The 20,882-nt window shown below is 44.2% G+C and overlaps 1 protein-coding gene across 1 annotated transcript in view; it reads left to right on the forward strand.

Moving 5' to 3' along the window:
* The window catches only part of NTMT2 (N-terminal Xaa-Pro-Lys N-methyltransferase 2), a 79,250-nt gene extending 66,681 nt beyond the window's left edge, over positions 1-12,569 (forward strand). The window contains exons 3-4 of the mRNA XM_068240180.1: positions 4,628-4,877; positions 7,993-12,569. Coding sequence (XP_068096281.1) covers positions 4,628-4,877; positions 7,993-8,249 — 507 coding nt within the window. The 3' untranslated portion in view covers positions 8,250-12,569. The remainder of the gene's footprint in view (positions 1-4,627; positions 4,878-7,992) is intronic.
* The last annotated feature ends 8,313 nt before the right edge of the window (positions 12,570-20,882 follow it).

Here is a 20,882-nt window from a genome sequence, read left to right on the forward strand (position 1 = left end):
GCCTCTTCCTGTCTGAAAATATGACTTAGGGCTCATTCACACTACACAACGCAAGCACGAACACGATTTCATGCTTGCGTTGCCATCGCACGGTCAACGCACAGAATGCAAGTCGGGGAGTGCTAGAGCGCAGACGCCGGCAGCCGTACCCGTCGGGAAACGTGTGCGTCATGCGATTTTATATCCCCAGAAGCGTTACATCGTAACGCATGGGAACGCACACCTGTAGTGTGAATGGTAACATGAAAGTCTATGGACTTTCATGTTGCCATGTGGATCGTACACTATGTGCGTTGCGTCAAAACTGACAGCGCACATAGGGCTCGATTCACAAAGCGGTGCTAACCCAGTTAGAGACTTTAGGCATGATAACCATTGCACCACTCTGGTGAAAAGCCAATTTAGGTGTGATAAGTTTAGGCATGATAAGTTTAGGTGTGATAAGTTTAGGCATGCTAAGTTTAGATAAGTTTAGATCGCTTGCAAAGTCCCGCACGCAAAGCAGTGCCATTAAACTTTATACGAAGTGCACCAGTCTTTGCTAGCGTAAAACTTTTGATCAGCTGTGCACTGCGGTGCTAACGCAGTTGGTGCTTAAACTTATCATGCCTAAACTTATCACACCTAAACTTATCATGCCTAAACTTATCACACCTAAACTTATCATGCCTAAACTGAGTTTAGGCATGATAAAGGGCTTTTCACCAGGGTGCTAACTGTTAGCACCGCTTTGTGAATCGAGCCCATAGTGTGAATGAAGCAAAAAAGTCAAATTTTTCAATTAGTTCATTACGGAGACCATACAGAGCTACAGTGGGATGCGAAAGTTTGGGCAACCTTTTTAATCGTCATGATTTTCCTGTATAAATCGTTGGTTGTCAGAAATGTCAGTTAAATATATCATATTTGAGAAGTGAAATTAAGTTTATTGGATTTACACAAAGTGCACAATAATTGTTTAAATAAAATTAGGCAGGCGCAGAAATTTGGGCACTGTTGTCATTTTATTGATTCCAAAAGCTTTAGAACTAACTATTGGAACACAAATTGGATTGGTAAGCTCAGTGATCCCTGACATACATATGCAGGTGAATCCAATTATGAGAAAGAGTATTCAAGGGGTCAATTGTACGTTTTCCTCCTCTTTTAATTTTCTCTGAAGAGTAGCAACATGGGGGCCTCAAAACAACTCTCAAATGACCTGAAAACAAAGATTGTTCACCATCATGGTTTAGGGGAAGGATACAGAAAGCTGTCTTAGAGATTTCAGCTGTCTGCTTCCACAGTTAGGAAAATATTGAGGAAATGGAAGACCAAAGGCTCAGTTCAAGTTATGGCTCGAAGTGGCAGACCAAGAAACATCTCAGATAGACAGAAGTGACGAATGGTGAAAACAGTCAGCGTCAACCCACAGACCAGCACCAAAGACCTACAACATCATCTTGCTGCAGATGGAGTCACTGTGCATCGTTCAACCATTCAGCGCACTTTACACAAGGAGATGCTGTATGCGAGAGTGATGCAGAGAAAGCCTTTTCTCCGCCCACAGCACAAACAAGAGCTGCTTAAGGTATACTAAAGCACATTTGGACAAGTCAGCTTCATTTTGGAATAAGGTGTTGTAGACTGATGAAACTAAAATTGAGTTATTTGGGCATGGAGGAAAAAGAACACAACATTCCAAGAAAAACACCTGCTACCTACAGTAAAATATGGTGGTGGTTCCATCATGCGGTGGGGCCAGTGCAGGGACTGGGAATCTTGTCAAAGGGACGCATGGATTCCACTCAGTATCAGCAGACTCTGGAGACCAATATCCAGGAATCAGACTCTGGAGACCAATATCCAGGAATCAGTGACAAAGTTGAAGCTGCGCCAGGGCAGAGCTTTCAACATGACAACACCCCTAAACACTGTTTAAAATCCACTAAGGCATTCATGCAGAGGAACAAGTACAATGTTCTCGAAAGGCCATCTCAGTCCCCAGACCTGAATATAATTGAAAATCTGTGGTGTGAGTTAAAGAGTGCTGTCCATCCTTAGAAGCCATCAAGCCTGAATGAACCAGAGATGTTTTGTAAAGAGGAATGGTCCAAAATACCTTCAACCAGAATCCGGACTCTCATTGGAACCTACAGGAAGTGTTTAGACGCTGCAATTTCTGCAAAAGGAAGCTCTATTAAATATTGATTTCATTTCTTTTTTGTGGTGCCCAAATTTATGCATCTGCCTAATTTAGTTTAAACGATTAAACAATTATTGCGGACTTTCTGAAAATCCAATAAACTTCATTTCACTTCTCAAATATCACTGTGTGTGTCTCCTATACGATATATTTAACTGACATTTTTTATTGTAACAACCAACAATTTATACAGGAAAATCAAGACGATTAACAAGGTTGCCCAAACGTTTGCATCCCACTGTATGTGGATCCAGCATACCTCTGTAAAAGTCCAAGTTTGGATAAGCCCAGATGACTTCAGTCAGAAAATGTGTGTGCCGTGCCCTAGCTCTAGTATCATACCATACGGAGCAGCCGTGTTCCATTATATCCCCTTGGAGGGGTGTGCGCTGTCATCTCCTCTCTGCAGGCAGGGAAGATGTGGGATGTGAGCATCAGGGAGATAGGAAGGCAGCACTGATCCCATCAATCAGAGGGCAGTAGGATATATATGAATGTGATGTGCACTTAAACAACAATTTTGCAACTGTACATAAGAAATGAACAATACCATCCCTCAAGTGTATATGCAAAATAAACAAATGCCCAAATCATATCCTTTATTCAAACCTCCAACCCTGATAGTATCCAAATGGCGGATCCACCACACCTCTATCTTAAACAACACCTTTTGTCGGTCACCTCCTTATTGGGCCTTGTAGGAGTTTATCTCTGCCCTGTTCTTATCCTGTCCCCATATTAGGTTGATATTACATGTGGATTCCACTCAGGGACCTTTCTTGCATACCAGGTATATAGACAGCGGGAAGGTGTCTCTACTATATTTGTTCGTAAAAAATACATAATTTTAATAATTATGTACGGTATAAACTACTTAAGGCTACTATGCCCTAATTGAATTTGCACGTAACATCATCATTTCAGATGGCCTTAATAGTTGTAACATTGGAGTTGTAGGAAGGATGAAAGGGCCATGCTTACCTTATGTACTGAGGCCCAGTCCCTGCCACTGTGCTGCAGGCTCTTAAATTCCTGTTCCATTGGCATTAATTTCCCTCCACTATTCATACTGCAACAAACTCTAAAATTAAAAACTTTAACTTTAAAGAGACTCCGTAACAAAAATTGCATCCTGTTTTTTATCATCCTACAAGTTCCAAAAGCTATTCTAATGTGTTCTGGCTTACTGCAGCACGTTCTACTATCACCATCTCTGTAATAAATCAACTTATCTCTCTCTTGTCAGACTTGTCAGGCCTGTGTCTGGAAGGCTGCCAAGTTCTTCAGTGTTGTGGTTCTGCTATGAACTCCCCCATCCAGGCCCCTCTCTGCACACTGCCTGTGTGATATTTAGATTAGTGCAGCTTCTCTCTGTTCTATTATCTTTTACAAGCTGGATAAATCGTCCTCTGAGCTGGCTGGGCTTTCACATACTGAGGAATTACATACAGGCACAGCTGTCTGCACTCTGCAGGAAGAAATAGCCTGACACTTCAGTGGAAGATAGCTGCAGGGGGAAAGAAACACACAAATGATCTCTTAAAATTCAAAAGGATGGCTGTATACAGCCTGCTTGTGTATGGATGTATTTTCTATGTGTGGACATACTGTACATCAATCTACTTCCAGTTTTGGTGGCCATTTTGTTTGTTTATAAACAAACTTTTTAAAACTGTTTTTAACCACTTTTAATGCGGCGAGGAGTGGCGAAATTGTGACAGAGGGTAATAGGAGATGTCCCCTAACGCACTGGTATGTTTACTTTTGTGCGATTTTAACAATACAGATTCTCTGTAAGTGAAATTGGTAGAGATACTGTAGTTTAGGGTTCCTATTTTTATGGTTTGGTAGGGTAGAAATACTTAAGATCAATGTATTACCAAGATTGTTGTTTTGTATGTCCATGTCGCCAATCCATTTACCCCTGTCATTTTTTTAAATCTCTTAAAGAGACTCTGTAATAAAATGTTCAGCCTTATTTCTTCTTTCCTATAAGTTCCTATACCTGTTCTAATGTGGTCTGTCTTACTGCAGCCCTTTCTAGTTGCACAGTCACTGTAATATCTCTGTTATATAATCTAATCTTCTTTCCTTTGTCGGTTTTGTTGGCTCAGGCAGGAATGTGCTGCTCTGCTGTGATAGGTAGAAGTTATACACACCCTCTCCACGCCCCCTCCAGGCTCTATATAAGTCACAGTCTGAGCTTCTCTTAGCCTATCACATGCTGGTTAGCAGCCATGTTTTTTGTTTGTAAACACTGCCTAAAACTGGCAATTACAAGCCAGGATCGCAGCAGGGAGTGGCAGAAACAGCAAAGAGGGGCCCAGGAGAACATAATGAGTAGAATGGTATGCTTTTTATTGTAAGAATTTTAGAGTACAGATTCCCTTTAAATGAAATTAATACAATTTAACTAAAATTAAATTTTCTTTTCAATTGCAGGGGCCAGGAAAAGCAGGTACTGACTTTGCTCTGGACTGTGGTTCTGGCATTGGCAGAGTTAGTAAACATGTCCTGTTACATACTATCAGTAATATTGAACTGGTGGACATGACAGAGTCTTTCTTAGAAGAAGCCCAAAACTATCTGGAAGATGAAGCAGACAGAGTGGAAACACTTTATTGCTACTGTTTGCAAGACTTTATACCTACTCCAAGAAAGTATGATGTAATCTGGTTGCAGTGGGTTTCAGGTGAGTTATGAGTATTAGAGCATTAGATGAAAAAGCAATAGTAAGCAATGTGACAACTGTGATGGTAACCCCCCCCCCCCCCCCCCCCAATCCCAAGAGAAAAAGAAAAAGAAAAGACCCTGAAACACAAAATTAAAATAACGGTACACTACATTCTCATTCATTTTTTCATTTTTCTCAACTAGGAAATTAACCACCAAGCATTCATCTGCTCCATCCCATTTAGTGATATCAATGGCAATGACGCCTATCTGTCAGGGGTTATATAACAAGTGTAGCCACCACAACAAGTGTGGCCACCATGGCACCCTTTTTCCTTTCACCCCATATCAATTATTATAAAACCACTGCGCCACTCGGGTCACCCCTAGAGACTTAAACCAGAGTGGAGACTGGTTTCTCCCTGGAATTGGTGGTTGTACTCCTATGCAACCAATTGTGTGAGTCAGTGGCAGACAAAGCCAACAGTGGGCCCCTGTGCAGAATAAATGAAGGGGCCCCATGTGAGGGGCTATAATCATATCAGATTATGGTTGGATCCAAATAATGTCAATAACATAAAGTACATGAATCTAGGTTACATTCTGTAGGCATTGTGTTAATGTAGCACAGATTTCATACTTGTGTATGACTGGGCCACAAGCAAATATCACTGTTACTCCTGGGCTTCAGCGAGAAATGCACAGAGAGGAGACTACAGAACAATAATGCCCTAAGTGTGGTGCAGCTGCAGGGGCCCTAGAGGACATGGGGCCCCTGTGCGGCTGCGCAGCCTGCATGGGCCTATGTCCACCTCAGACCCAGCTACATACAGGATACCACCTACCTCCTGAAACAATTGGCAGCCATCGGTCCAGTGCCTGAGGGAGCCATTCTGGCTACAATGGACGTAGAGTCCTTGTACTCGAACATTCCCCATGATGATGGTATTGTAGCCTTTCATAAAGCTCTTCAACTGTAGAGACAGTTGCTATACTGATGATGATTCGTTCTCACCCATAATTTTTCACTTTTGGACAGGCCCTCTAATTATAGCAGATGGGAGTGGCAATGGGTTAACAATTATAAACACAGTATGCAAATCTCTTCATGGCAAATATCAAAGAGGAATACCTTTACGCATGTGTAACGCCTGAACACTAGATACTTTAGAATGTAAAGATATCAGGAAGTCGGGAATAGCCAAAGGTCATACACATATCAGAAACTGAGGTACCGAGGGTAAGGCAGAGACAGAGTCGTTTAACAGGCCGAGACCATAACAAGTATCAGATGACTGCAGTACAAGAAGTATGAGACAGAATCATACACTGAATAATATATCAGAAGAATAAGGCAGATAACAGATGGTACAATATACAAAATACAATAACCAGAATACATATCGGCAGTGTCTGTGTATTATATATAGCTCTGCAAGCTAGCTGACTAGGCACACCAGTAAGGCAAGGTCCAGCGCTCAGTGAACTGATAGCTATAACGGACACTGGACAACTGACAAGTCAGGACTTAAAGAAAACCTGAACTGTTAATTAAAAGTCAAAATAGGCATACACAAGTCATACTTACCTTCCATGTAGTCTACTCCTCAGTGTTTTTCTCCTGTCCCGCGTCCTATTTGTTCACTGTGATCAAGGGAATTTTCCGTCCTCCATTTTGAAAATGGCCATTTCCCATAACAGCTTTCTGGTCAGCACACAGTTAAACTGTAACATCACCCACTTGAGCCATAGGGAAACATGGACATTACCTGGTACATTAGTTTTCCTCTCAGCTACAACTGACAGCAACTGATATTTTACTGACAGCAACTGATCTATTTCAGATCTGACAAAATGTTGTCAGAACTGGAAGGGATCATTGTCAGAAGAAAATGGTGAGCTTCTGAGAGGAACTGATGGCAAGGTAACTATGTAATGTTCATTTGAAGTTACCTCATGTGTTTATTTTAAATATTTTTACTCAGTACAGGTTCTCTTCAAGTACCGAGGTAAACTACAGAACCACACCCCCGGATCTTCCAGCCAATAAGCAGCGCTCCTGCGGGAGACAGTGTCAGCTGACTACTACGTCAGCTGACACGCCTCACACCCGCCTCCATAGCCTATAAAGGCTATTATGACTCATGCGCGACCGTCTAGAAACACAGCCGGAACCGCTGCGCTGATTCACATGCACAGGGGAACCGGGGATGCCGCCAGATGGAGATGAAGTAAGCGGCTTCCGCCGCTGCCCGGAAACGCCAGAAAAGCAGCGTCAGATAAGTTTATAACAGCATGTCAAATAAAACCCATGGCCTACTTCCGTTTTATTGATATTTTAATTGTCTGCCCTGCAAGTGAGTAGGATCTTCTCCTATTCCCTTCCATCCCACAATCAAGCTGAAACTAAGCTACTCTCACACTGAAAATAACTCTGGATACCACCATATACATCAAGGTGAGCAACCTACAAACATCTGTGTACTGCAAACCAACAGACTGCCCAACCTACCTCAGGTATGACAGTTTCCACTCCAAGAACATAAAGAATTCCATAATTTACAGCCAAGCTATAAGATGCAACCATATTTGTTCTGAGAGGGTGGACAAAGACAAATGAGAAAGGAGAGCAAAGGCCACTGGCACTACCATGAAGGGACCTCAGCTTGTATGTTGCCACTTGAGCAAGATATTGTAAGCTGCAGCATGCTTAGGACTCAGATGTCAAGTCAAATGTAAGACGGAAAGGAGGAATGTCCACACTAATCAAGTACACTGTGCCCATAGTAAGGGTGATGTTGCTGCGTGCTGTCTGTGCACTGCAATATTACTGCAATTTCCTGCATCAACCCCCTATAACTACAAATCAAATCATCTCTATTTTCTGTTTGTTCTGTTTAAGTGAAAAAGCACAAAAAATACCACTATCATTTTTGTAACAAAAATGTTGTACTCAATTTTCAGAGTGGTGCAGTAGTTAATAAATAGTATTTACTGCATTTTCCTTTGACTTCACAGAATCCTATACCACAGTATACAGCTAAATATTACATTTTATTCCACTGAATAATCAGCCTTTTATTAAATTGCAATTGAAAAGAATGGACGACAAATGTTATTCTTTTATGTTTTAGGTCACCTTACTGACCGGGATCTTTTGATATTTCTTCTCCGCTGCAAAAATGCTTTGAAAGAAAATGGAGTAATAATAATAAAAGATAATGTAGGCAAGGAAGGTTGCAGACTGGATCCTGTTGACAGCTGTGTGATTAGAGACATGAATATACTAAGAAACATCATTGATAAGTCTGGGATGGCCATCCTTGCTGAAGAGAGGCAGAAGGGCTTTCCAGAACTCTGTGTTCCCATATGGATGATTGCAATCCAGTAGCAGTCTCAACTTGTGCATCATTTGTTGTAACAACTATTCCTTTCACTTCACAGTGGTGTATCCAGCACATATTTTATCAGTAGGTTAGCACATAAAATTTTTGGCAAGCCTGCATTTACTGCTTTGTTTTAACTAGTATTAGAGCTGATAGCAAGCATGGAGACATTCAAGTTCTCCTGTCACTTTTAACACCTGGTAGGCTCATATCCACATTGTACTTTAGGAGAGGAGATTTTAGATTAGTGCGACATAAGCCTCATACACACATACGAGGATTGCTGCCCAGCAGGGAGCGGGACTTCATCCTGCGGGCATCAGTTCAGGTCTGAGCTGGCACAGACATGTCACTAGTCTACAGGCTAGCAATATGTCTGTTGCTGTGGAGGGGGGGGGGAATCAGGGATGACGTGTGGTGCAGGACAAGAATGGCTTTGGTCGGGCAGGGTGAGTGGGGAAAACAATGGGCTAAGGACTCGCTCAGGTGAGGCAGTCTTTACTGGCTGCTTAAAGGGAACCTAAACTGAGAAGGGCATGTATTTTTCCTTTTGAAATAATACCAGTTGCCTGATTCTTCTGCTAATCCTGTGTCTCTAATACTTTCAGCCACAGCCCATAATTAAGCATGCAGATCAGGTGCTCTGACTGAAGTCAGACTGGATTAGCTGCATGCTTGTTTCAGGTGTGTGATTCAGCCACCACTGCAGCAAAGAGATCAGCAGGAGAGTCAGGCAACTGGTATTATTTAAAAGGAAACATCCATATCCTTCTCAGTTTAGGTTCCCTTTAACCTCCTTGGCGGTAATCCCGAGCTGAGCTCGGGGTATGCCGCCGGAGGTCGCCGCTCAGGCCCTGCTGGGCCGATTTCAATTCTGAAAAAAGCAGCACACGCAGCCGGCACTTTGCCAGCCGCGTGTGCTGCCCGATCGCCGCCGCTCCGCGGCGATCCGCCGCGTGCAGCGGCGAAAGAGGGTCCCCCCAGCCGCCCGAGCCCAGCGCAGCCGGAACAAACAGTTCCGGCCGGCGCTAGGGGCTGGATCGGGCGGCTCTGACGTCAGGACGTCAACTGACGTCCATGACGTCACTCCGCTCGTCGCCATGGCGACGAGGAAAGCGAAACAAGATAGGCCGCTCATTGCGGCCTATCTTGTTACTTTCGATTGCCGGAGGCGATCGAAAGTACGCTTCCGGAGCGCCCTCTAGTGGGCTTTCATGCAGCCAACTTTCAGTTGGCTGCATGAAATATTTTTTTTTTAAATTAAAAAAAACCACATTGCAGCCTCCCTGGCAAAATAAATAAACCGCCAGGGAGGTTAAGTTATGTACACATGCTAGATTAGACTCGGCTTAAAGTGAACCCGAGGCAAACTTCGACTCTGGATCCTGCAGAGGCTTCCCACATCGTCCTCCCAACCACTGCAGCTACCTGGAACCCTCCTTAAGATTGTGTTGTAATCAGAAATCCAACAAGCTCGAGCACTTGTCGAATTTCTTTCAAGGGTCCACTAGCGGCAAGATAATCTGGAGGATGATGTGAGAAGGCTTTGCAGGATCCAGAGGTTTCCCTCTTCTGAGATAAGTATCTAGTTTTTTGACCCTTAATTTGTACAAACTGTAACCCCTTTTATTTGGGAAAGAGCAAAGTAATTGACAGTGAAAAGAGCAGGAAACCAAAAGAATCCTTAAATCCATAAATCCTTTTGTACTTGAATGAATAAATGTTTTTCCAATTATATTGGATTGTCCTTCAAGAGAAGTAAGGCACACCACCTCCTATTTATTCTTTCAGTTGTTGAAACTAGCTTATACCTAGGGCATCTCCACCAGTGTTTTGTCAGATAGTCCTATACCCCTATCATGGGTTAAAGTTTTTTTAAAAAATTTGTAAGTGTTTTTACAAAAAACTCCAAAGAGAGCAACCGACCAGTACCTGCACAGCAGACCTGGAATACCGATCGTTGACGGTCATCTCGTGCAGGCTGTGGCAGTGGTTGCAAGTTTTGCAATCCAACTTTGTGAGAATATTTGTTTATCTACATACCAACCTGTACCAGCAATATCATACCATTGGGCTCCTGGTTTCTCTCAGTTTGGCAGATTCTTGGAGGTTACTGAAAACAACCAAGAATCAACATCCCACTACCGTTCCCTCCATTATTTAATGATAACAGAAACTCGTATAACTTCCACAGATGATAGTAGCTCCTCTGTTATTTATCTAAAATAATAAAAATGAAGGCTTTAAAATGTACACAAAGGTGAAGAAACTAACGGACTGATAATAGGCAATACCTAGTGTACCATAAAGCTACTTTGGGCACCTTACGGCCTTACACAGAACTGAAATGCATAGAACTGTTAAGAAAATGATTCAGATTTTGAATAATCTTTAAATGCTTGCAGTAGATAAGGAAATCATTTTGGAAGGTACTTTGGCAGGGGTCACACTTGTCTTTCAGTTTTTTGTGTGAGTTTTTGTGCACACGTTTTCTGACAGTACTGCATTGCTGTCAATTTTTTTCTGGATGTGAAAAATGCATTCAAATGTGAACTAGCCCATTGAATAACATTGGTTCTCAGTTCACAGAAAAAAGTGTGATCCCTGCATAAAACATCCATTTTAGTGTTCTCTTGTTATTTTGAGTTATATCGTTATTTACTTTATTTCTTAGTTTTTCCTTCCCATCTTATATAAATTTCTGTTCTAGTGATGGCTGCATAGGTTACCGTTATTCTGTGACTACTGTATCTACATTTTTATACGATCCGATTTTTGAATCCAATTAAAAAGCAGCATGCCGTACTTTTTTTAATCAGCATCAAAAATCGGATCATATAAAAAAATATTGGAATCGCATGTAGTATGCAAGAGGCCTTAGACTGGGTCACCTGAACTAGGGAAACAGCCAAATGTAGCAGTCTGACTACTGTGCACATGAAAAGATTTACTTTAGTCTAAGGTTACTTTTCATTAGGCAGGTATAGAATTCTAATGTACCTGATTGCAATTACCATTAAGCACATCAATTCATATAGATCAAGTCAGTGGCGGACACAGCCAGCAGTGGGCCCCTGTGCAAAATATCAATTGTGGGCCCCCCTGACCTGCGCCGCGTCAAAAAAATGGGCGTGGCTATAGCCTGCGGCAAAAAACGGGTTTGGATAGAACCTGCAGCGTCGCGGCAAAAAATGGGCGTGGCAATGACAAGATAAGGGCGGATCTAACTGTAATTTAAAGTGATCCCGGGGTGAGAGTGATATGGAGGCTGCCACATTTATTTCCTTTTAAACAATACTAGTTGCCTGGCGGCCCTGCTGATCTATTTGGCTGCAGTAATAAACTGAATTACACCAGCAACAAGCATGCAGCTTAATCTTCTCAGTTCTGAAAATATTGTCAGAAACCCCTGACCTGCTGCATGCTTGTTCAGGGTCTATGGTTGAAAGAATAAGAGGCAGAGGACCAGAACGGCAACCAAGCAACTGGTATTGCTTAAAAGGAGATAAATATGGCAGCCTCAATATTATTCTCACCTCAGGTTCCCTTGAAAAGTGCAACGCAAAGACAGTGGGCCCAAGTTTTGGTGACCCTTTCCCCAGAAAATTCACATAATTGTGCAGGTTTTCTCAAGAAAATACACATAATGTGAGCAGATTTGCCCAGAAAATACATTCAATCATGTCGGCAGATATGCCCAGAAAATACGTGCAATGATGTCGGCAGATATGCCCAGAAAATACGTGCAATGATGTCGGCAGATATGCCCAGAAAATACGTGCAATGATGTCGGCAGATATGCCCAGAAAATACGTGCAATGATGTCGGCAGATATGCCCAGAAAATACGTGCAATGATGTCGGCAGATATGCCAAGAAAATACGTGCAATCATTTAGGCAGATATGCCCAGAAAATACGTGCAATCATGTCGGCAGATATGCCCAGAAGATACGAGCAATCATGTCGGCAGATATGCCCAGAAAATACGTGCAATCATGTCGGCAGATTTGCCCAGAAAACACATGCAATCATGTAGCAAATTTGCCCAGAACATACATGCAATCATGTGGCAGACCTGCCCAGAACATACACGCAATCATGTGGCAGACCTGCCCAGAACATACACCTGCTAAAATAAATAATAAAAAACCATTTACTCACCTGCAGCAGCAGACCTCCTGTCCCAGCCTCCATCCGGCGCGCAGCTCCCATGGGTGGTTGGGTGGATAGGTAGCCTGGTGGGTGAGTGGGTAGGTAGCCTGGTGGGTAGGTAGGTAGGCAGCCGGGTGGGTAGGTAGGTAGCCCTTAGCCGGGTGGGTAGGTAGCCTGGTGGGTGGCTGGGTAGCCGGGTGGGTGGGTAGCCTGGTGGGTGGCTGGGTAGGCGGGTGGGTAGGTAGCCTGGTGGGTGGGTAGGTAGCTGGGTGGGTGGGTAGGTAGGTAACCTGGTGGGTCTTTAGGTAGGTAGCCTGGTGGGTTGGTAGGTAGCCGGGTGAGTAGGTAGCCAGGTGGGTGGGTAGGTAGCCTGGTGGGTGGGTAGGTAGCCGGGTGGGTGGTTAGGTAGCCGGGTAGGTAGCCGGGTGGGTGGTTAGGTAGCCGGGTGGGTGGTTAGGTAGCCGGGTGGGTGGTTAGCCGGGTAGGTAGCCGGGTGGGTGGTTAGGTAGCCGGGTAGGTAGCCGGGTGGGTAGGTAGCCGGGTGGGTGGTTAGGTAGCCAGGTAGGTAGCCGGGTGGGTAGGTAGCCGGCAGGGTGGTTAGGTAGCCGGTTGGGTAGGTAGCCGGGTGGGTGGTTAGGTAGCCGGGTGGGTGGTTAGGTAGCCGGGTAGGTAGCCGGGTGGGTGGTTAGGTAGCCGGGTAGGTAGCCGGGTGGGTGTGTAGGTATCCGGGTGGGTAGGTAGCCCGGGTAGGTAGCCGGGTGGGGGTGTAGGTAGCCGGGTGGGTGGGTAGGTAGCCGGGTGGTTAGGTAGCCGGCAGGGTGGTTAGGTAGCCGGGTAGGTAGCCGGGTGGGTGGGTAGCTATCCGGGTGGGGGGCCCGACTCCTATCCTCCCTCCCTCACCTCGGGGGCCCCCCTCCCGGTATGCGCTGCGGGAGAGCAGAAAATACAGGAAGTCTCCGGGGCTGCAGCAGACTGTAGAGGCAGCTGCCGCTTGGTCTCCAGTATGTCTCCAACTTTGTATACTGCTCGCTACTTCCTGGTTTAGTAGCGAGCAGAGATACAGAGTTGAAGACAGGGGAGACCAAGCGGCAGCTGCCTCTAGCGTCTGCTGCAGCCCCGGAGACTTCCTGTATTTTCCGCTCTCCCGCGGCATGAGGGGGGGGGGGGGGCCCGAGGTGAGGGGGAGGACAGGAGTCGGGGCCCCCCAGGTTAAAAAAAATAAAAAGTAAAATTAAAAAAAAAAACCAGCAATACTTAATGGGCCTTTGAAGCAGCGGAACTTCAGGGGCCCTCGTGTGGCGGCACGGCCTGGACGGCCGTATGTCCGCCACTGGATCAAGTCCTATGCTGAATGGAAAATGCTATGTGGTTCTGTTTGATGAAAGTGACCCTTTGGTGAAAACTTGGGAGATGGAAGCCTCTGGATCCTAAAGAGGCTTCCTTCGTCCTCCTCATCCAGCGGTGGAACCCCTTGCTTGAAAGTCCACTTGTGTTCTTCTCGTGCACTAGCAGCTTTCCGCTCAGGCTCTGGCAGAAATAGCCGAACCCGATCAAGTCCACTCTGCCTACACAATAGAGCGGACCTGATCGAGCTCAGCTATTTCTGCTGGAAACTGAGCAGTTAGTCGTTATTGTGCCTTGCAGGCAGGCAAGTGTTATTGTTTTGATTTGTTCGGGGGTGCCACCACTGGGCTGGCTGAGGAGGACGGCAGAAGCCTCATTAGGATCCAGAGGCTGCCACATCCCGAGGTAAGTACCTTTTTTTTTTTGATTACAGATAAAATGTAATTACATGCATTGCTGCGTTGTGGTTTCATAAAGTCAAATTGAGTTAGAACGGGAACTAACGCATTACAAAGAACCTTTTTTTCTGAAATAAAGTGCACTGCATTTTTACTGTGCTGTGAGATGCAGCCTAAAGATGTGCACTGCACAAGTATGAATCAAATGTAAATGTAGAAAGCTAGGAAATATTGAAAATATTGACAAAAAGATATCTGAAAGAGAGCCCGAGGAGGGCTCATGAAATATTTAAAAAAAACTAGGCTACCTGATCCGCCGGGCTGAACAGATCAGGTAGCCTCCAAAACTGCCGCTCCCCACAGTTTCTGTGGGCCACAATGGCCCACTTTCACTTTCATGCCCTCTAGGTCACGACGCTGGAATGAGATTCATTCTCTCATTCAAAGCGGGCAGGGAGGCGGGGGAGTGGCAGAGGGCGTGGCCAGGGAGAGAGAGCTGCCCAATAGCAGCTCTGGAAACCCTGCAGGAACCCCCCTGGGCAGCGTACGAGAGATAACGGCGCTGGAGACTTGGGCGCAGGAATCAGCCAGTATATGGCTATTCCTGCTGCCACACAAGTCCCGGCCGTATTAAATACTATTCCCCCTCCAGGCCGCCATGGATAGTGGGGAATGAAATAATTATTATGTTTTAAAAGTAACTTCAGCTCTGTCTTCTGACAGCGCTGAAGTTACTCCCTGTGCCTGCTAAAGCCGTAATTCCTATTACGGTCTATGGTGGCGCCGGCTGCGCCCAAATCTCCTGAGCTGGTTTCAGCGTGTTTGCCCTGGGCAAGCGTTTTGAATAGGGAATCCCTCTCCCACGTTTACCTCCGAGATAACGACAAATATTGTCACTAATCACAGGGGGCTATAGCATGGCGGTGGGGGGGGGGGGGGGCAGAGAGCAGCGGTGTGGGGACACAGAGGCATGTCTTGAGGCAGAGAACATGCCTCTGTGTCCCATCTGCCCATCAAAAAACTACCTCGGTTTCTCTCTAAGAATTCCACATCGGGGTGTTGGCAAGACTCTATAATCTAACTGAATATGCAATTAAAACTACTGGGTCTAGAACAGCGTTTCGCAACTTTATGAAAGTATATAACGCTTTTTAAACTCTAGCATTTCATGTGTATCACTTGTTGTAGATCATTGTATCTCAAATGGAGTCTGAAGCGAGAATACAAATAAAAAACAGACTCACCTAAGGAAGGGGAAGGCTCTGGGTACTATTGATCCTTCCCGTTTTCCTCCAGGTCCCCGAGTTCCCCGCAGGCTCCCCTGTTCGGTTGTAGACTGCTCTCTCTCTTCCGGATTGGGCTGGTTTCAGCAATCTTCGGAAGCACTCAGGTTTCCGAAGTTCGGCAGCTCCGTACTGCGCACATGCAAGCGCCCTCTCTAGTGCACTCGGGCGTGCGCAGTACAGAGCCGCAGGTCTTCCCAGTGCTTCCAAAGATTTCTATAGTCTCCAGCAGCGGGAGATTCAAGAGAAGGAGCCTGCAGGGGAACGAGGACACCGTGAGGAGAATGGGAAGGCTCTATAGGACCCAGAGCCTTCCCTTTCCTTAGGTGAGTATCTGTTTTTTTTATTTTTAGTCTCTTTTCAGGCTCACTTTAATAAGTAGTTTGCTTTATTTCTTACTTTATGCTTTTAAATATCAACACTTTTTCAGTTTTATTCATATAGTATGTATGAACTGATTAATAAAAAAAAAAAACTTCAGCGTACTCAGTCATAATGAAACAAAACATTATATATATATTATATCATTCCTACTATCCATGGTGGCCTGGAGGGGGAATAGTATATAATGTGTGTTTGTCTTTTGACAGCTCACACTGTATATTTAGTTGATGCACCAGAAAGCTGGAAGCTTGGAAGTTCTGGTAAAAATACTGTATTTTGCGCCTTTCTTCACAGATAATTGTACTACAATTTCTACGTAAATGTGCAAGGTTGTTCTATCCCGGTCTGCCTTTTATTGGCTTTGAAAATGCAAAACTCATGTTGCCTTACAAATGCTATATATATTCACAGCATTTGTAAGGCAACATGAGTTTTGCATTTTCAAAGCCAATAAAAGGCAGACCGGGATAGAACAACCTTGCACATTTACGTAGAAATTGTAGTACAATTATCTGTGAAGAAAGGCGCAAAATACAGTATTTTTACCAGAACTTCCAAGCTTCCAGCTTTCTGGTGCATCAACTAAATATACAGTGTGAGCTGTCAAAAGACAAACACACATCACATAATATAACAAATGTTATACTGGGGCAAGGCAAGTATTAATAACAACTGATCATTAATATAGATTAGAGTCACCTGTCAAAAGAATGGGTACCGTACCCCAATATACTTATTTGCTATCAGCTGGAGAAAGCATGATGAAACCGATTTATGAGGGGGTTCAGTAACAAATGTTGGACATAAACTCACATGTTATAAAAATGTTGTAGTTCTAGAAATGCTGTAATTCAAGATTGTTATTTTGTGTGTTGGTGGTTTTAGGTCCTGACATGTGTTTGATGCCTGTTAAGTGCGGAGCAGTGCTTTTGAGCGGTGCTAGATGTGGGCGCAGCCGGCACCACCATAGACTAAAAAAGAAATCACAACTGAGCGGCGCTCAGTGAGTAACGTCGGTGCTGTCAGAAGACGGAGCCGAAGTTGCTTAAAAACCACAATAATTCGGCCTCCAGCAATCGCTGGAAGCCGAATTATATCATTCCTACTATCCATGGTGGCCTGGAGGGGGAATAGTATATAACACGGCCCAGACTTGTGCAGAAGCAGGATCAGCCATATACCGGCTGTATCCTGCGCCCCCCAAGTCTACCGGTGCTGTTTTCAAATGTATGCGTTAAGTGAACAAACTCTAACCTTAACAGGTTTACTGGCTAAGGCCACTTTCAGACGGGAAGCTGAACTGTGTACTTGTCCAGCAGTTCACCCTCCTGGCTGCTGTCCCCAAGCGCCATTAGGGTGCTACCGGTATTAAAATGCAGCCGAATGGCAGTATTTGTAACACCACACGTCAGCACTTGACACACAGTGGCGTTACCCGGCAGCTGTGACAATTTGCATCTGCAGCTGTGCTCAGAATATGACTCCATAAAGGGGGTCCACCTGTCTACGCCAGTACTGAGCGAGAACAAGTGCCTGGCCGGTGAAAGAGAGCAGCTGACAGGCTATTTCACAGGGAGACTGAAGGTGGTAAATTCATCACCTGTCATCTGCCCCTGTGCACTGGTAGCACTGCATGGGTAGTGGAGAGACACCCCCCCCCTATGGAGTCACATTTGAGTGTAACCGCAGCCAAGTTTAAACGTTTTAAACTTTGTACTATTTTTAATTACACACAGGGTTTAGGGGTTTACATTTCTTTAATTAAATTTCCCAAGTATTTTTGGGAAACACAGGTATAACAAAAAAGTGCTTGATACGGTTGAAAGTTGACAAATGAATGGTCACTATTGCAGACAGGGCTGTGAACCATAAAAGGACACCAAAAATTCTAACTGGAGGACTTGGCAGTTCCTTGTACTTGCACAGCAGACTGCGCAGTTTCCTCTGTGCAGTACCGTATTGAGTTGAAAGTAGGTAAGTAATTAAACAAGAACTTCAGGTTAATTGTAAAAAAAAAAAAAAAAAAAAAAATGTATTTGTACAATAAAGGTATTGCAAATTTACTTGTCTGATAATTCCGGTTTCTTGCAGAAGCTGCTTAAAAAATAAATGCAGTTACACTTTTTGTGAGGAAAATTACTGATGAAAGTTCTTAGGGTGATCCCCACACCATCGATCCATGAACATGGAAACAGGAGCTCTTTTAAGTGTATAATGTAAGGCTTCTTTTCCACTAACTGTTTCTAGGCAGTGAAATGCCTCTCAAACTCTCACAACTGCTCAATGCTGCCTGGTAACTGCTTGTCGCTGCCTGGCAACAGCTTGCTGAGCACACAGCTCAACAGTTCGTGGAAAAGAGTCCTTTGAGAAGCAATTCATTTGGATAGAGTTCAGATGTTTTCAAATGTAAAAAGGCAAACTCAGCAACACTTTATAGCTGTAAGGCCTCTTTTCCATGGACTATTGATGCGCACTGAAATGCCTCTTAAACTTTCACAACTGCTCACTGCTGCCTGGTAACTGCTTGCTGAGCACACAGTTTAACAGTCCATGGAAAAGAGGCCTAAATAATATAGTAAGCCACTTAAGGCCTCTTTTCCACGAGCAGTTACTAGGCAGTGAAATGCCTTTCAAACTCTCACAACTGCTTGCTGCTGCCAGATAACTGCTCGCTGCTGCCTGGCATTGGCAACTGCTTGCTGAGCACACAGTACAACTGCTCGTGGAAAAGAGCCTGAGGTGTCACCTGCCAGTGATAGGATGCCAAGATTATGCAAGATTAGTGCGATGGCTTACCCACTCCTTTTCACTTGCTGGATCTTTTCTGCCACTCTACCATAAGCACATTACACTTAGGCCTCTTTTCCATGGGCAGTTGATAGGCAGTGTAATGCCTCTCAAACTCTCACAACTGCTCAATGCTGCCAGGTAACTGCTTGCTGAGCACACAGCTCAACAGTCCGTGGAAAAGAGGCCTTAGAGACTAAATCTGAAATGGAATGGTGCCACCTTAGGCCTCTTTTCCACGGACTGTTGAGTAGTGTGCTCAGCAAGCAGTTACCAGGCAATAGTGAGCAGTTGTGAGAGTTTGAGAGGCATGTCACTGCCCATCAACAGTCCATGGAAAAGAGGCTTAACGCACACCTGAAGTGATTACATTTTTTTTTTTTTTTTTTTTAAACCCGCTTCATTCTACTGAGTGTGCCCAGTGTGGATGGGGTTATCCACGGCCATCCATCAAGATCAGAAGAAACCTAATTAGATCATGTGAGTCAAAAAAAGGTATAGAGGGAGCCTGCCCTGGAACTATGGCTTGTTGGAGGGTTTTTGGTCATAATTCCTACATACCTAAATGACTAAATGATGAATATATATTTTTTTTCCTTTTGTACTACAATACATTTGTAATACTGCACTCCTTTTCTTCATTCATATTATTCCATCTTCCCTGTATCGTCCCTCCTTTTCCATGCATTCTCTCTATCAGGCATGCCTTACGGATGCACTCTCTTTGTCAAATCTCTTTTTTACTTTTTACAAAAAGTAAATATTTTTATATCTTTAGTTTCTAATGATATTTTAACTACTTGTAAGTGATTTCTTCGGATGAACATCCTGGTGCAGTTCATATTGCACAAACCAAAAATATATATACATGAGTAAATAAATGGTTGAAGTGAAACTCCACTATTGCTGAGAAAAAGAGGCATATACTGTATCATGCAATAGTAAGGTTTGTTCATGAGGTGTACATGAGGTGGGGGCTGCTGAGTACACAGTGTCAAATTTGACCATGACTGTGGTCATGTGACTCCCTCTCTACTAGGCATGGTCAATGAGATCCAAATAATTCAGAAGTGATGCAGGATTATGCAAATTCTGTATGCAGCTTGAAAATAGACCATTTGAACCCCACCAAGATTAAATTTGATTGGTCCATTTGTAAGATACATTTTCATAATCCTGCATTATTATTTGAACCTTCTTGAAAAACCTTAAGGTGGCCACATACAATACAATTTCCACTTTTCGGGATAACCAATCGTAATCATACAATTGGTGTAAAATTGGATCTTCTCATCGTATGGTGTGTGGCGACCTTTACTCTCCACCACCCATGCTGAGTGCTAGTAAGCTCTCAGCTGGTGCACAGAAGTAGTGGACAAATGGTGAATTCCCTGCCTTGAGCTTCCTGAGTGAGAAAAGCCTTAAAGAGCAACTAATCGGGCATGAAATAAAAAAAGTCAATTCTTTATTTTTATCTGGTAAACAAGTAATAAGGATGCTAACCAGGCAATCCTAAAGTTAAAGTCACTATTACTTTTCTTGTTGATAAAAGATCATTCCCCAGTTTACCTAACTCTTTTTTGATACACACAAAATTTGGTAGGCAGAAAGGAAGTTGCAGGGCATGCTGAGTTGTCCTTTTTTACTTCTCTATTTTCCCTCAGAGTTGACTTAACTAATGCAGCCTGATTGGCTGAAGCCTTTTTCACTCCTGTTTTCCCCTCCCACACCTCTGTTCCTCTCTGATTTCTCATGCCAATATTTCTCATGCTGAAACAATGCACTTTCTATGTTGAAAGAGAACCCGAGGTGGGTTTGAAGAATATTATCTGCATACAGAGGCTGGATCTGCCTATACAGCCCAGCCTCTGTTGCTATCCCAAACCCCCCTAAGGTCCCCCTGCACTCTGCAATCCCTCATAAATCACAGCCACGATGCTGACAAACAGCTTGTCAGAGCTGGCTGTGTTTATCTCTATAGTGTCAGTCTGCTGCTCTCCCCACCTCCTACAGAACTCCAGTCCCCGCCTGCATCCCTTCCCTCCCTGCTGATTGGAGGGAAGGGACCGGAGCTATGCAGAAGGCGGGGGAGTAGCTGAGACTGACACTACAGATGTAAACACAGCCTCACAGCACGGCTGTGATTTATGAGGGATTGCAGAGTGCAGGGGGACCTTAGTGGGGTTTGGGATAGCAACAGAGGCTGGGCTATATAAGCAGATCCAGCCTCTGTATGCAGATAACATTCTTTAAAGGGACTCCGAGCAGTGCAGAAACTATGGAAAGATG

The sequence above is a fragment of the Hyperolius riggenbachi genome, chromosome 6, assembly GCF_040937935.1.
Source record: "Hyperolius riggenbachi isolate aHypRig1 chromosome 6, aHypRig1.pri, whole genome shotgun sequence".
Lineage (NCBI taxonomy): Eukaryota > Metazoa > Chordata > Amphibia > Anura > Hyperoliidae > Hyperolius > Hyperolius riggenbachi.